The sequence below is a fragment of the Molossus molossus genome, unplaced genomic scaffold (genome assembly GCF_014108415.1).
Source record: "Molossus molossus isolate mMolMol1 unplaced genomic scaffold, mMolMol1.p scaffold_m16_p_18, whole genome shotgun sequence".
Classification (NCBI taxonomy): domain Eukaryota; kingdom Metazoa; phylum Chordata; class Mammalia; order Chiroptera; family Molossidae; genus Molossus; species Molossus molossus.
In genome coordinates, this window is record NW_023425353.1 from 57,131,334 (window position 1) to 57,148,969 (window position 17,636).

The following is a 17,636-nucleotide window of genomic DNA, read 5'->3' on the forward strand; positions in this document are numbered from 1 at the left end:
ACACATCAATTGGTTGCCTGCCGCACGACCCCAAGCAGGGCTGGGGACTGAGCCACAACCTTGACCGCAGTCGAACCTGAGACTCTTTGGTCCGCGGGTCGATGCCCTAACCGCTGAGCCAAACCAGCCTGGGTTATGTTATGTTTTTGAACCCACCAAGAAAAAGGATATAAAAAGCAGTAGGAAAACCTTTTGAAAACCTGTTAGGCAGCACCCGCTAAGCTGCATGCACGCCTCTTGGTGCGGGTGTATTGGAAGTGTGCACACGTGTTCTCCAAGGCGCACAGGAGACTATTCATCACAGCTCTGTGCTCGATAGCCCCGCACGGGAAGCAACCCAGCGCCCATCGATAGCAGGGGGGTAAGTGCATTGTGGGTATTCGTGCAACGTGACAGTACGCAGAAAGGAAAATGAACCAACCTCAGCCGCGTGCAGCAGCATTGATGGACCTCACAAATGGAACTCTGAGCAAAAGAAGCCAGACTTCAAGTGCATGTGGCAGTATTCCGTGCACGTCAGATTCAGAAACAAACAAAACTGTCTGCTGTGGTTGGAAGTCGGGATGGTTAACAGTCACCTTTCAGGAGTGGGGTCTTGAGAGGGCCTCTGGGGTGCTGGTGATGTCCCCTTCCTGGGATGGGTGGGTGTTTCATGTGTGCAATCTGTCAGGCTGTCAGCTTATGATGTATATGTAGATTTTTCAGGATGTGTGTGTGGGCAATAAAAATGTTATAATACAGTCATGTGCCGTATAATGCCATTTCGGTCCACGACAGACCACATGTAGGAGAGTGGTCCCATAAGGTTAAAGTGGAACTGAACAATTCCTAGTGACGCCGTAGCCATCGTAACGTAGCACAGCCCATTCCTCACCTGTTCGCGGTGATGCTGGAGTAAACACCTGTGCTGCCTATGTTGCGAAAGTACAGTGCCTGTCTCTGTTGAGCTGTTTAGATGCGTGTATACTTACCGTTGTTACTGTTGCTCACATTATGCTGTGAGTAACATGCTCTACAACAGATTTGTAGCCAAGGGTAGTTGGCCATACCATACAGCTTAGGTGTGTAGCAGGCTAGACATCCAGGTTGGTGTAGATACACGCTATGTTGTTTATATAACGAAATCGCCTAACATTGCATTTCTCAGAACAGATCTCCTTGTTAAGCCACGCGTGCTTGTAAATGAATGACCATTGTAAACTTACCCTTTCCTCTCCATCCTTCCACGCACGCTGTAAAAAGAACTGAGAAATGAGATCAGGTGAGCAGGGCAAGGAGGGCCTGGCATGAAGGGTTCTCTAGCTGCCAGGAGGGGGCAGTTTGGGGGCTGGAGGCTGTCCCCAACAGCCCAGTGTGCAGGGCGAGGCAGTGAGGGCAGAGAGGTCCTCCTGGGCTCAGGAGGGGCAATGTGACCACGTCGTCATTCCCAGCCTCCAGAGCATTTCCTCTGCAAAACAGCATCAAGTTACTTATCCTCTTAGCGAGCTCAGATGCAAAATCAAACCTGTCTTGCCAGCTGTATGTGTTCTTATGTGACTTGCTTCTGTAACTCAGTGTTATGTTTATGAATGCATCCAGGTGAACTGTTAACTCTCATGGCAGTATAGTGGTCCAGCACATGATTATACTACGATTTACTTATCCATTCTTCTGTAACATACATGAGCTCTTTCCTGCGCAGTATTATGAACAGTGTTGCTATGAACAACCTTGTTAATGTCTGTGGCTGACTTTTCTTTATATCCTCTCTTCCTTTTGACAGGCATTGGTAGTAAACTGACAACCTGAGTACAGATTCTGTTTCTAGAACTGGTCATGTTTGGCTAACCTGATGTTTAACTTTTAAAATCAAATACCTTTAGGTGGGGCCTGCTCACTCAGGGGCCTTGCTATACACTAGCCCAGTGAACGCAGTTACCCTGTCCTCCTGGCCCCTGAAGGCTTTTCCATGGCTGGTACCTGAGCCGAAATGCTCTACTTCTTTTCCTAGTAACTACCCTTGCATTTTAAACACAGATCCTGAAATGTGTGGTTTTTGATCAACAGTTAGAATTTATATACTATGTAGTAATTATATTCCCACTAGGAGAAGACGTTTTTCCTCTCCTGTCCTTTCTCTGCCTTGTGTTTTCTGGCTCCAGAATGTTACTGATTTGTGAGCAGTATACATCAGTAATTCCTTCAAGTGTACTCTTGGCTGGTTTCTTTGATCACTGCTGCTTATTATGTCACACATCTTACCTTGTTTGGATTTGTATTTCATCTTTGTTTCAGGACATCCTGATTCTTTTATGTAGAGGAGGGGGCGTGTGCAGGATTGGTCTCTGACTGCATGGAAAGATTTGCCTTTACCCTTCAAGGATACTTTCATAATATGTGGACTTCTGAGTCAAAAAGTCATATTATTTCAGAACTTTGGAAATAGCGTTCTATTGTGTTCTGACTTTTAGTGCTGCCAAGTCAGAAGCCTGATGCCTGTCTGGATAGTTTTCTTTTTTTTGTTTTTCTTTTCTCAATAGAATCTTCTACAATTTTCTCTATCCCCTTAGAATTCTGAAGATTGTCAGTGTCTAAGCATAGGCCGTATTCATTCACTGTGCTGAGCACTCAGAATGCACCTGACTTTCTGTAGATTGGGGACATTTATTGCATCATTTCTTCTTCATTTTTCTGTTATTTTTATTAGAATTTATATTAGACTGTGGTTTTCAACAGGGGCAGTTTTGCTCCCCACAGGGTATTTGACAGTATCTGGAAATAGTTTTGTTGTCATTACTTGGGAGGGCTGCTGGCATCTTGTGGGTAGAGGCCAGGGTTGCTGTTCAACATCCACAATGTATAGGAAAACCCTCCACAAGAAATCATCTAGCCTCAACTGTCAGCAGTGCCAGGGTTGAGAAACCCTGAACCAGATGTCGGTCCTCTGGTCCTGATTTCCCTCTGCTCTGTTGCATCAGAACTTGTCACCATCACCATCTGTTTCGTTCATTTATCTGTTTGTTTGCTGTCTATCACTCCCCAACGAGAGTGTGAGCTGTCTGAGAGCAAGTATCTCATCTGTCTTGGTAAACCACCTATTTTCAGTGCCTAATCCACTTCCAGATTTGGGGTCTTCCCCAAATCTCTGCAGAATACATGTTCTAAATGGAGAATGATTTCCATGTCTCCTAACTTTATTCTCTTTGTTTATCACTTTAAGTTGCAGGGAAGTTCCCAGATTGTACGTTTCAGGTTATTGAATCAGATCTTTCCGTGTGTATTCTACTGTTTAGCCTTTCCATTTACATTTTTTAATATAATCATACATTGGTTTTTAATTTCTAGAACTTTTTCTTGTGTCCTGGTTCTTTTTCATAATTGTGGTTTTATGGGTTCTCTACCCCTTCAGATACACCTGAGGATAACTTTTAGAATTTTTTCAAATTCACTCTTTTGTTCCCAGAGTTCTTTTTCTCCTGAACTATTCTGTTTGTTTACACTGACCCTTCTCTTTCATGCTGTTGGTCTCTCTCAACGATCTTGGCTGTGGGTTCATAGTCCAGAGTGGGTAACTGGGTCTCATAGTGTAGCCAGCAAGCCTGGGTTTCCTCTTTATGCAGGGGCCTGCTCCCCACCTGCCTGTCAGGGGCCTGCCCGAGAGGCTGCGTAAGTAGATGGGGTGACAGCAGGCAGATTTCACTTGAAGCCCCTGAGCACCATATACAATTTTGAGCTACAAAGTCTCACCAAATGCCAAAATTGGCAAGATTTTATTCTGGTTGGAAGGTGAATCTGGCCTGTTCCTCTGATGGGTGGAGCTGCCTTCCACATCTGTGTCTGCCATGGCGGGTCAGTTACTCCAGGTCCGCTGGTCTCGCAGTCCCTCCCCAGGCAGAAGCTCGCTTCTGCGGCACGGATGTTCTTTAGCTTGAGGTCAAATGCTGCTGCTGCTCATGTAACAGGTGGAGAAATGAGGCTGAGACTCTTGAAATTCTGAAGTCACTCATTTGCTCAGCAGCAGTGCATGAGGGTGTTCGCATGCCCACCAATACTCACCATTACCCTCGGAGTTTTCTGTGAATCTGGTGGGTGTACACTGGTATCTCTTTGTTGGCTTCATGTGTGTTTCTTTCATTAATAATGGTTTGCACAGTTCTTTGTAATGTTAGTTTGTGTGTGTGTGTGTGAATTGGCTATTTATATCCTTTCCTTTTTTCCCCATATTGAATTTCCTACCTTTTTTATTGATTTGCAGGAATTTATTGTACACCTCAAATATTAGATCCTTGTCAGTTTTTGGTGTTGCAGGCATCCTCTGTCATTTGTCCATTAACCTTATTTATGGTGTCAACAAATGAACAGGATTTTGAGTAAATTTAATCCACTGATTTTATGCTTTTTTTTTTTTTCTTTTTGGTGTCAACAAATGAACAGGATTTGAGTAAATTTAATCCACTGATTTTATGCTTTTGAGATATTAAGAGGTATCCCCCTATTCCAGCTTCACAGAAACATTTTCACATTTTCCACCGTCAGGGTAACTTCCACATTTAGGCTGATTCATCTGGAGTCCACCTTTGTGAATGGTGTAAATTGGGACCCGTTTTAATTTTTTTCCACGTGGTGACCCAGTCCTATTTCCCCCTATTACTTGTAGTTCCCTCTTTATCATTTAAGAAGTTGCTGTATATACACATGGTCTCTCACGGTACCCCTTTCCACTCCGTTGGTTTATTGGTCTGTTCTTGGACAGACTGTATCGTTACGGCTTTGTAGTGTGCCTGCATTTGTTCGTTAGGGCTGTGTAACGAAGCACCGCAGGCTGGGCGGGTTCGACAGCATCCCTGTGTGTACCTGCTTGTCCCTGTGTGTGTCCTAATTTACTTTTTAACACCAGCCCTATTGGGTTAGAGCCAAGCCTAATGACCTCATTTTAAGTTAATTACCTCTTTAAAGAGGAATCTATGTTTATCTCCTAGTCACATTCTGCAATACTGTGGGTTAGGACTCCAACGTGAATTTTCAGGGACACAGTTCCGCCCCTCACAATGCCTAGAGATCTCATATAGCAGTTTGCTTCTCCTTGCTCTTCTTTTTCAATATTGCCTTGGGTCTTTATTTTTCCATAAATATTTTACAATAAATTGGTTCAATTCCTTTATTATTATTATTTTTTATTATCCTCACCCGAGGACATTTTTCCATTTTTTGTTCAGATAGAGCGGGAGGGGGAGAGAGGAAGAGAGAGAGAGAGAAACATCGATGTGAAGGGACACATCGAGTGGCTGCCACCCGCACGACCAACCAGGGCAGGGGACAAACTGCAACCGAGGTACGTGCCCTTAGCAGGAACCGAACCCGGGTCTCTCTGTACCGCAGGCCGACTCTCCAACTGCTGAGCCAAACCGGCCAGGGCTGGTTCAATTCCTTTAAAAAGTTCAATTGGGGTGTTTGTTTAGGTTGCACTGAATTTATAAATTAATTTGAAAAAAGCTGACACTTTTAAAATGTTAATTCAAACCCAACAAGACCATGGAATATTTTAAAAGTTATTTTGGTTGCCCAGATGGTTGCAAGGTATGCAGTGTTAAGAGCAGGTATCATAGTTTCATGCTCTGGACTTTCTTGTCCTCGGGCTCGATCCTCTCTGCCACTCTGACTCGGCAGGAAGAAGGTGAACTATAAGAAAGCAAACTATTTTAACTGTGAAAGGTGATCCAAAGAAAAATTATTTCAAGACCAAGTTGGTTGCAGCAACATTCATTAGCCTCCTTCAGGATGAAAGCAGGTGTCTGGGTGACATTCCAAGGTTACTAGCACTTGTCAGTCCAACAACTTGCAGACTGTACCTGATGGGGAGTCTTTGGGGTTGGCATCAAAGAAGAACAGATGTAAAAATGGCCCTGATGGATGTTCTGAGGTTGTTTGATCTAAATCCAGAGAAAATAGCAGCTATCACAGCAGATGGAGTACCTGCTATGACTAGGAGGATGCATGGTATGGAGGGAAAAGAATTAAAGCCAGAAAACCTTGAAGAAGAAATAAATAAAGTTTATTTTATTATTTTTTATTATTTTTTATTTTTTATCCTCACCCGAGGACATTTTTCCATTTTTTGTACAGACAGAGTGGGAGGGAGAGAGAGGAAGAGAGAGAGAGGGAAACATCGACGTGAAAGGGACACATCGAGTGGCTGCCACCCGCACGACCAACCAGGGCCGGGGAAAAACTGCAACCGAGGTACATGCCCTTAGCGGGAACCGAACCCGGGTCTCTCTGGACCGCAGGCGGACGCTCTAACCGCTGAGCCAAACCGGCCAGGGCTAAAGTTTATTTTTATATTCTTTGTAAAATATGTTTTTATTGACTTTAGAGAGAGAAACATGGATGTGAGAGAGAAATATCGATTGGTTGCCTCCCGTACATACCCCAACCAGGGATCGAACCCTGGGTATGTGCCCGACCAGGAATCAAACTGGTCACCTTTTGGTGCGTGGGACAACACTCAACCAATCGAGCCACACCAGCCAGGGCTGATCTTTTTTGTGCTATAATAACAGTTTCAATTTTGTTCTCAGAGACCTTTGAATTCTTTGCTAAGCTATTTCCTGGCTACATTACATTTCTGGTTACCATTGTGAATGATAATTTACTTTCTATACCATTTGCTAGCTAATTATTACTAGAAATGCCATTGATTATTATAAATTGATTTTGTATTTGGCAGCCTTATTAAACTTTTAATAGTTTGCCTATTTTTAATTTTTCTAGATAGCCTATTACCTGTAGATACTGGTAGTTTTATCTGTTTTTCATTCTTTATATGTTTTGTTTTTCTTACAGCATAGCCTAGAATAGCTAGTACTGTGTAACAGTATATTGGATAGTATGAACCTTGTTTTGTTTTTAGTATTAGTTATCTATTGCTGTATAACAAATCATCTCAAAACTTAGCAGCTTTATTATCTTACACAGTTTCCATGGGTCAAGAATTTACCGTTAGCGTAGCTTAGTGGTTCTGACTGAGGTCTCTCCTGAGGTTGAGATCAGGATGTCATCTGGGGCTGTGGTCATCTGAAGGCTTGACTAAGGCTGCAGGACCTGCTTCCAAGGTGGCTCTTGGCAGGAGACCTCAGATTCTCTCCATGTAGACCTCTCTATAGCTTGAGTGTCTTCAAGACATGGCAGGTGGCTGCCCTCAAAGAGAGCGATCCAGGAGAGGGTGATCTACAACAGCAAGACGGACGCCTCAGTGTCCTCTGTCCCTAGTCTTGGGATCCACACTCCGGCATTTACACAGCACTTTATTGGCCACATGGGCCAGTCCTATAGTATGAGAGGGGATTGCATGAAGTGTGACTGTCAGGAGGCAGGAGTCATCTGGAGGCCATTTTGGGGGTCTGACAGGTACACCAGCCCTAAAGAGAATGCTTCTAAATGTTTCTGTTAAGAATAAAGTGTGTTGTAAATTTTGGATATGTGGCCTTCATCCATTTAATTAAGGTCCCTTCTATTCCTGTTTTGTTGAGAGATTTTGCTTATTAATAATTTTTAAAAAATGAAGACAGTAAGAGGTGGGTGGGGTAGCAGCCTCACAAACAAATTATGTATGACAAGCCTGCAGGGACAAAACCAGCTTTGGGTCTCCCCCACCTTCTGTGATAAGCAAGAAGCAGTGAGCCAACACAGGCCCTTTGTGGCTGAAGAACTCTGAGAAACAGCATTTTCTGCCTTGAGAATTGTCACAGCCGTTCTTTCTCTTCTTTTTTCTTGCAGTGCCCAAGACAAAGATTTTGGCTACTGGAGGGGCATCTCACAACAGAGACATATTACAAGTAAGTGCTGGTAGGACCTCTTCCATGTCTGTTACTTCTGAGAGCCAGACACTCAGCGGTAGGACTGCCTCTGTTCCCACTGCCTCTCTCCCAGGAAGCCAGGTCTGCCTTCCAGCTCACACTGTGAGCAGGTTGTCTTAGACTCAGGTGAAATCCACTCTCTGATGTCAGCGCTGGCCCCCAGAGTCAAACCTAACATCACAAGCCAGCGTTCTTGCCTTCCTAAAACTTTCTGCCTTCCAATGTAAAGATCTCTGATTTCTCACCCATTCCTCTTGTAATACAGTTGCCAGACTTGGTCATTGTCTTTCTCATTCTCCATTATGCTAGAAATACATGACTAAAATTGGAATCAACCTGCAAATCTGACAATCAGGCTGTTATACCTTGGGGCTGTCAGGGTCTTATTGGACACCGAGTATTTTGGGATGTAGCCTGAGGCTGCCCTGGCTGTTCGAATAACTACATCAACTCTTGACTTGTATATCCGTCTTAGGTAAGATTTTCTAGAAGTAGAGTCTGAAATGGGCATTTTCTATAAGTGATGTGTTGAGAGGGTTCTCCAGGGAGAAGGGGGATGAGAGCTGCAGGCAGGGCAGGGGAAGGGCAAGCAAGGATGTGGTTTTGGCTGGAGTCGGCTTCGGCTTCATCCTGTGAGGAGATCTGGAACATGAACTCAACTAGACATGTTTCCACCTTAGGGTGAGGGGCCAATTGGCCACCCAGGGAGAGGTGAAAATAACCTCCTATGAGAGGCAGCCTCTGTTTAGTTGAGAGTAGTTCTTTTTTTGTTTTGTTTTGTTTTGTTTTGTTTTGTTTTATCCTCACCCGAGGACATTTTTCCATTTTTTTGTTCAGGTAGAGTGGGAGGGAGAGAGAGGAACAGAGAGAGAGAGAAACATCGACGTGAAAGGAACACATCGAGTGGCTGCCACCCGCACGACCCACCAGGGCCGGGGACAAACTGCAACCGAGGTACGCGCCCTTAGCGGGAACCGAACCCGAGTCTCTCTGGACCGCAGGCCGATGTTCTGACCGCTGAGCCAAACCGGCCAGGGCGAGAGTAGTTCTTTTAAGGAGGGGCAGCTGTGAGCCATTAGCAGCCAATACTCATAGCATCTGGGGAAGGATGCACAGTGGTCCAGTCAGGGAATCCAGATGGGGCATCATTGGCATCTATTACAATATCTCTGGTCCTCTAAGATGCCCAACTCTTTTCCAGGTGAGCTCCTCTTAGCACATGTTCTCCATTCTAAATGTATGCAATTTATTTTGGGGGCCTAAATGGAAAACTTTATCTTTATCTCTATAAAATATGCCATTGTTAATTGGGTTTGGGCTTGTTAATATTAGTCTAATACCCAGCTGTCTCCACTTGACCATTTGCTAAGCATACTTCCTAATTCTTCCTCTTTGTGTTTGATAAAATGGCTAAACAGTGCAGGGACAACCTGGAGAACTTTGGTCCTCCACTAGAGACTTCCTGCAGGTCATCCTGGCCCTTTTGTCACCAGGGCACACAGCCAAGTATACTTTCTTTAAGATAATAGAGGTGGCAGGGGAGGCATCAGAAGACGTATGAGGAAAGAGAGTGGAAGATGTGTCCCTGTTCCCTCTGAGGAACGGCTCACACAGTAAGAACCTCTGTCCTTCCCAGGTGCTTGCGGATGTGTTTGGTGCCCCCGTATACGTCATAGACACCGCCAACTCAGCTTGCGTGGGCTCTGCTTACCGAGCTTTCCACGGTGGGTTGATGGATGGGGAAAGACGCCTCTGGAAGAGGTTGGGCACTGGCTGGGCTGAGGAGGGTGGAAAGGGAAGATTGGGATGTACCCAGACCTTAGGGACATTGGAGTCTTGTGGGCTGTAGCTTCACTCTTCTCCCTCCCAACAGGCAAGAACCAACCTCAATTTTCTGTTCATTTATTCGCTACTTAAAATGGGGAAAGAGAGGCAGAGTCCCAACTGAGTGAGGCCTGGTCAGAGTCACACTCAGCACAGGGACATTGGGGAAGGACATGGGGCATGCTGAGGACACACAGGCTTGGATGTGGACAGCTAGTAGGCAGGAGAGGTGGATGAAGTCCAGAGCCACCTTTTCAACAAGAGCAAGAGGTTGAGACAAGGGTGAAGGCTTCAGAGCCAAGCACTTCAGGACCCTGGACAGCGCCACAGGCCCCTTTGCTCTCCTGAAGGCCTTGCTGGAACTCCTGGTAGTAAAGGAATCTCCCCACTTAGGAAAGTTCTGGCCCGAGCCGCCTGTGGCCACGAGGGTGTTTTTCCTTCTATTTGGTCAGTTTTCTCTGCCTTTGGCCTGCTCAGGCTCGTCTTCCTGCTGCCCGTGTAACTTAAGGGCTTTGTCTTTAACCTCTAGAGCAGCGGTTCTAACCTGTGGGTCGCGACCCCTTTGGGGGTCGAATGACCCTTTCACAGGGGTCACCTAAGACATAACAGTAGCAAAATTACAGTTATGAAGTAGCAACAAAAATAATTTTATGGTTGGGGGTCACCACAACATGAGGAACTGTATTAAAGGGTCGCGGCGTTAGGAAGGCTGAAAACCACTGCTCTAGAGGTTCCGTTCTTCACATTTACTTTTTTAAATACACCTTTTAAAACATATATTTTGTACCAACATTGAGAATTAATTTGGGACCATATCCTTCTCTTAATAATTTACCTCTTTTTATTCCCCTCCGTCCACACCCCATCCATCGACACTTCACGCCACCTCCTAGAGCGTGATCATTGGGCAATTTATTTCCAGATTGTTACGTTTTTAGTTAAAATTTACATCATATTGAGTTTTACTTGCACTTACCTATGAGTTTTTCTTTCTTTTTATTTTTTAACACTGCAGTTTCTTTCTCCTTCAAGTCCATGCTGGTTTTGTTGCGATATACAATCTAAACATGTTTTTAAGAGGGATTTCAGTAGGCGATAATTTTCTGGGGCCTCACATGCCCAGCAAGAGCTTTGTTTTGTCCTCCCAAAGAATGTGACCTTGGCTGGGCAGAGGACTCCAAGTTCAGAATACTTTCCTTCAGAACGTGGTAAACACTTGCAAAACCTTCCAGCCTTCAGTGTTACCCATGGGAAGTGTGGGATCCACTTCCTACTCCTCCTTCTGCCAAAGCAGGGAAACGACTCCTCTGTAGGGAGGGACTTCTGCTTCACTGCACTGCATTTCTTTTCCATTTCCCTTCCTGTGCTGCTTCAGTTGCCAGAGGTCACCTGAGTACTGCGCTACTCTGCCCCCAGAGCCCGAGCCCGAGCTGAGCTCTAGCACACCAGTTCCCACCCCGAGGCATCTCAGCCCCTGTATTTAGAGACCTGTTCTCCCCAGCTGGGCTTGGGATGAATTCCACATGCAGCCAGCCTGTGACTGAGGGGAAAGGGAACCAGATCTTTTGATTAGTCTCACCACTGGCCACCTCACTATTCATCCTGTTTGTTCATCCACACAACTTTGAGCTGGGAGCACTCCGGCACCAGGATAAGGAACTGGGCTCACCTCTTCCGTGGCCCCCTTCCCTCCTGGTGCTGTGTTTCCCTGTCAGTCTGATACTAGGCCTTAAATCGCCTAGAAATCCTTCCCTGTTTCTTGTCCACCTGCAGCAGCCTTCCATCTTTTCCAACCATGTCACTCATTTGCTTGATGAGGATTGAGTGCCTCCTGTATGCAGGCAGTGTGTGAGGCCCCGGGGATCTAGTGGAGACCCCGTCCCTGGCTTCACAGAACAAGGCAGAGACCGTCACCAAACCTGTGGCCAGAAACTGAGGGAGGCAGGCGGTGCTTAAGGGTGGAGGATTAGGGAGCCTCCCGAGCCGGTGATGTTCTTAGCTGCAGCTTATCCGAGGAGAAGAGAAACAGAAAAACATTCCATCCAGTGAAAAGGCCTTGAGACAGGAGGAACTGAAAGCCCCCTGGGGTAGCTTGAATGGAGTGAGTGATGGGGAGACGATGGGAGAGACAGAATGTGAGGGAGGAGAGGCAGGCGGCCCTCCCCTTCTGTTAGATGCCTGGACTCAGCCACAGGCTCTGTGACAGGTGCTATCAGTCAGCAAGACAAACGAGGCCCTGCCGAAGAAGTCTGCACTTGAGATTTTTCTTTTCTCTCTTTTTTAATGGTTTTATTGAGGCATGATCGTATGACATAAGAATCACTCAATTCTAAGTGTGCGATTCAGTGATTTTTAGGAAATTTACTGAGTTGTGCAACCATCACCATAATCCTATTTTAGAACATGTTATCACCCCAGAGATAAAATGCTATTTCCGGTTAATGTCCTGATTTGCTACATACACTAACGCGAAATGAGCTTTCCCTCTAGGCCTCGCGGCTGAGACAGGCGTGCCCTTCTCAGAGGTGGTGAAGTTAGCCCCAAGTCCCAGATTAGCGGCCACCCCAAGCCCAGGAGCTTCTCAGGTGAGAAACCATCTGAATTTGCTTGTAGCATTTGCACTGTGAAAACCAGCTGGGTTCTTTTTTTTCCCCAAAAGGTAAGTTTTTCTTTGTCACTCACATTAAAGTTGATGTGCTCAATGAAAGGGGAAATGCTACTTATTTTTTTTTAATTGTCAAGGAACCAGAGCAAAAGAAGCCAGGTTGTCACCTGAGATTCACAGGTGCTGCTGATCTTATAGCCCCAGGGCTCAGGCAGATCGCTGGGCACAGCTTCACTGCTCCGTGTGCCTGGGGGCAGGCCCTTCCATTTCACCAGGTGCAGAGGCCACTGAAAGACTGTCACTTAAGCACTAGGCATGCTGGGTTTCTAGTGCGCGGATCCGAAATCTGGCTCCAGGACACTGCAGTCCCCCAGGCCAGGAAATCCCTGGCGGCAGCCACCGTGGTTACGGGGTAGGTTCCCAGAAAAGCAGACTCTACGATGTTGATTTCATGAGGGGGTGCTCTTGAGATCTAGTCTGTGGAAGGGAAAAGGAGGAGGCAGGGCTGGGCAGAGAGAGGAGGCGAGCTGCAGGCAGTCCTGGTGGAGCCTGTAGCCACCCTACAGGAACTTCTGAAGCTGGGGTGACCCTTTAGAGTTTTACCCAGCTAGGGCACAAGGGCCACCTTTATACCCAGATCCGTCAGTCATTGCATGAAGGCTGCAGGCCATCCCCGGACAAGGTAAGGCAACTCTATGCTGAAGCAGTCTCCAAAGGGGGCTGTCGGCTGAGCGTGGGAGAAGTTCTCCTTTCCTGAAGGGCAGTCTGGGTGGTAGCCACGCAGCCTGGCACCGCTGTCCTGTGTGCAGAAGGTTCTTGCAGCCCAGGAGCAGGGGTGGCGCAGACAGAGAGCTTTATTATTCCCAGTGGTCCACCAGGAGCATGAGCTCCACACTTGTCTCAGTTTTCCTTGGCCCTGGTGTGCCCTGGGTGATGTGGAGTAGGCCCAGATAGATGCTGTGCACTTTGTCTGTCACCACAGAGGGACTCCGAGTGTAGAAACCTCCAACCTTATAAAGGACCAGCAAGCAAACTGCGCAACATTGACCCCCCAAAGGAGACACGTCTTTATTATTGTGGTCAGCAAAAAATGTTTCCCAGAGGGCAACATTCTCTGTCTTTCAAGGCTGCTATGTGAACATCTTTGGAAGGATACTGGGGAACAAAAGCTGTCACCAGACATATAGAAACACCACAGAGAATTGTTCCCAGCATATCTTGGAAGCAGAAGCTCACACACAGGTGTACCCACGATTTTACTATTTCCTGTGTGTGTCCTTCTGTTTAAAAGACAGCTCAGTGCAATAGAAAGATTCTACATTGACACAAAGGGCTTATGGGTTCTAAATTATTCCGCCTCTCTCACTGCCTGGCCTTACCATGAGCAGCACTCTTCATCTCTGAACCTCTGTTTCTTCATCAGTGAAGTGGGGACAACATCTGTCCTGCCAACTTTCAACCTGCCAGTTGTGAGGCTTAAAGAGCATCCTTGACTCTGGTGGCTGTATTATATAACAGGAAGTCTGAAGGTCCTTGCCAGAGTTGGCTCAGTGGTTCAACAGGGCTGGGGACAAACCACAGCTGAGGTACGTGCCCTTTACCAGAATTGAACCCACGACTCATTCGTCCATGGGCCAGTGCTCTAACCGCTGAACCGTAGTGCCCAAACTACTAGGGCACTAGTAGTCTCATGTTTTTTAATAAAAGGTTAAAAAAAAAAAATGATAACTTTTTTTTCTTTATTGATTTTAGAGAGAGGAAGGGAGAGAGAGAGAAACATAGATGAGAGGGAACATCGATTGGCCGCCTCCTGCATGCCCCTCACTGAGGCTCAGACCTACAACCTGGGCACGTGCCCTGACCGGGAATCCAACTGGTGACCTCTTGGTGCATGGGTCGACACTCAACCACTGAGCCACACCGGCTGGGCATAAATGACAACTTTTAATAATATTTTGTTTAATCCAATATGTCCCAAATATTGTCATTTCAACATGTAATCATTAAGAAAAAGTGCTAATGTGATATTTTGCTTCTTTCTTGTCTGGAGCTTTTGAAATCTGCTGTGTACTTAGAGCGCTAGTTACATCTCAAGTGCTCAGAGGCACATATGGCTTGTGGCTACTGTGTTGGATCCTGCAGCTCTAGACGTGTTCCAGATGGTCGCAGGATGTCTGCAGCTGCTCCAGACATCGCGGCCCCCGACAGCTGCATTCATCGGGCAGAGTCTCTCCTCACACACTGCTTAAGACATACTGGTCTGTTTCCCTCAACTCCCCCAGCAGACTACCATTTGGTCATATGGTCAGCCTTGGTTGTAAGCAAGGCTGGGGCAGGATTTGGCTCTTTCATCCTCTCTAGAAGGAGGCCAGCAAGGAAGCAGGTAGGTGGGGAAAGCTGCACCTGCTTCGTTACAGGTAGCAGATGCCCAGCGTGTGCACCACTGCTGTCCCTGGCTTGCCCGTGGCCCGTCACCATTAGCTCGTGCGACTCTACCACTAAACCCAAGCGTAACCTCAGAATCCTTCTCAACGCCAGGTTGCTAGCAGGACGAGACTATGATTGTTGGCATGAGTGACCTATTTGCTGACTGGATTCCTCGAGAGCAGGGTGGTTTTCCCTATGGCACCTCCAGCAGTGCTGTGCTCCGGTGGAAATTTAAACAGTAACTGTTTTCTCTGGGCTCAGTGAATGTTGCAATTTCTTTCTTGGAGAGGAAACTAAGGCCTCCTCACTTCTGTGTTCACTGCACCAAGAGGAGGTCCTTATTGCATGGTCAGTTACTAAAGTACTTGACTTTGGAGCGAATTAAGCCAAGTTAAGAAGGAATGGAATCGGTGGGAATAAGTGGTGCTTGTGAGCCCCAAGGAAACTGGGTCCTTGGGTCTTGAGTGTTGCTTGTCCGTAAGACAGCGTACGCTCACCGGGAGCACGCCGTGTCTCAGACAAGGCTTGTAGAGACACAGAGGTCAGCTTAAAGAAACAACGGATGAATGAGGGTGAGAATGTGGGGTTGTATTTCTTCGTGTTCCTTTTTTCCTTGTAGGGTTTTTTGTTTGGGTTTATTATGCAACACACTATATAATTTTGTAGCCCACTTTAAAAATTCTATATCACCACATAAGTGTTTATGTGGCTTCTTGTCATAACTATTTATGTGGCTTCTTGTTCTAAGTATTTACATTATGCACATACATGTTATTTGTATTGATTGCATAATATTCTCCTTGGCTAACAAACCATAATTTACTTGAGCATTTTTCATGTCTTAGAACAGTTGCTTCTAATTTGTCAAGTATTATTATCAACTCTACGTGGGTAAAGAGTTAGCAAAATCTTTTCCTATTCCGTTAACTCTCTAGCTCTGTTTCCTTTGTAAATGGAATGTCTACAGTGTTACTAGGCAACATTGCTTATATAAAAATAGCCTTTAATTGGAAAACTGCATCTGGAGTGGGAAGACCATAAATACCTGTTGGGAAGTCATACTTAAGGCTTTCCTGAGTGCGGTCACTTCTACTGGCATGTCTCTTGCCTAGGGAGTTGTTGTGAGAGAGACCCACGTGGGACATGAGGTTTCAAAGCCAGGGGGGTTCTTGCACCTGTTCAGGGTGCATTTCATCTCCTTGCACCTGAGCTATAACCTCAGGGTCAAGGAAGGGAGAAGGCAGGGAGGCAACGAGACCCTTTTCTGGGCCCTTGTGCGGACTGCTGTATGGCCCACTGTTTGGTCTCCCACTGAAGAGAAGCACCTGCTTCCACCGCCGACAGGTGTGTTTTCCACTGTATCCTCTTGAGAGCCAATGTGGCCTATGGTAGTCTTAGGCGTCTGAGTGGTTCTTGGTGCCTCAGAAGACCTTTGGTGGGCCTGGCACCCTACATTTAGGATTATTTCCCTAGGAGAGCTTTGCAGAAGTAGAATCACTGGGTCAAAGGCTATGGGCATTTTCAAGCTCCTTAATACTGGTATAAAGTCAAGTTGGTGTCCAAAAGGGTTGCACCAGCGACTTCCACCAGCAGTGCAATGAGAGTCACGTCTAGGTCTCTTCACCAGATTTTTTTGTGTGTGTATGTGTAGATTTGATAACTAAAATTGGCTTCTTGTCATAATTTGCCTTTTTAAAGAACCTAATCTACAGGTTTGAGCAGTAGTAGCATTTTTTTCTTCATGAGTTGACGCTTCCTTTCTTTTGCGCAGGAAAAAAATTAAATGGCAAGTAAATGAGATGTAAAATTTTTATTTGTGAATTGCAAAGATGTGGAAGAGGCCCCCTCCTGCTCCCCATTCTAAACTACTCTTTCTGCCCATCCAGGTCTATGCTGCCCTCCTCCCAAGGTACGCGCAGCTTGAGCAAAGAATCCTGTCCCAGCCCCGGAGGCTTCTGGAGTGAGTTCAGCAGCCCCAGGAACCCCGTTGGCCCTGCCTGCCCAGACTCGCTGACCCCACTTGGAGATGTGGCCCTGGACAGCGGGGATCCTCTTCCCTGTTCTGGGTGCCTGCCACCTGACTCCTGAGGTGCTCCAGTCCTGTCCGGGACCACCTGGAAATCTGCCTTAGACCCTCTGCCTGGACATAAATGGGCTACGTGTGCTCCTGTGTCCTTATGCTCAGGGCAGGAAAGCATCTCTTTCCCTGTTTTTATTTCAGGAGGCAGGATAACACTGAGCCAGGGATATCTCCATTAAAGACTGTGACTTTTTCCTTTTCAAGGGAAGAAATAAAGCTAATCCAGGGACCTAAATCAGCAGAATAGGGAGACAAAGCTGTCTCACATACCCTGATCCCAGCCCATCCCCTTTTCCAGTCCTGACTCTGGCCACTTCCCCTCAAACCCTAACCTACAGCCACCCCATCCCACACCCAACCCCCCATCCATCCTCTCCCCAAACCCCGACCCCTCAGCCTAGTCTCTCCCACACCCTGACCCTCCCTGCTGCCGCTTCCCTCCTCATTTCATCTCCCAGCTACCTCCCGGGTTCTCTTCCTCTCCTCCCCGTGCTCACCCCGCCTTCAGGCTCTCATCCTTCACTCAGCATCTGCCCCCTTTCCCTCCTTGATCTCTCCTCCCTCCTCTGCCCACTGGTGTAACTTACCATCTCCCACCCCAGACACCTGATGGGCCTGATGAATATGCTTCAGCTCTGCCCACAGGCTGCCTGACTCCCAGACACAGCAAGGCACTTGGAGTTCATTCTCTGTCTCTCTCTCTCTCTCTCTCTCTCTCTCTCTCTCTCTCTCTGCTGGAAAAAACTGTACCATTAGGAGAATTTCCAAAACTCTTGATTTTGTTGATTCTACCCCTGCAGTGTCATTTACCATGGTCTCTATCCTCTATATTTCCTGTAAATTGCTGCTTGGGTCTAATATAGGG

General features: G+C 46.6%; 1 protein-coding gene across 1 annotated transcript in view; it reads left to right on the forward strand.

Annotated features, from left to right (window-relative positions):
• XYLB (xylulokinase) overlaps positions 1-16,880 on the forward strand; it is a 41,912-nt gene extending 25,032 nt beyond the window's left edge. The window contains exons 16-19 of the mRNA XM_036266606.1: positions 7,756-7,814; positions 9,472-9,559; positions 12,150-12,244; positions 16,578-16,880. Of these exons, the coding sequence (XP_036122499.1) occupies positions 7,756-7,814; positions 9,472-9,559; positions 12,150-12,244; positions 16,578-16,655 (320 nt within the window). The 3' untranslated portion in view covers positions 16,656-16,880. The remainder of the gene's footprint in view (positions 1-7,755; positions 7,815-9,471; positions 9,560-12,149; positions 12,245-16,577) is intronic.
• The last annotated feature ends 756 nt before the right edge of the window (positions 16,881-17,636 follow it).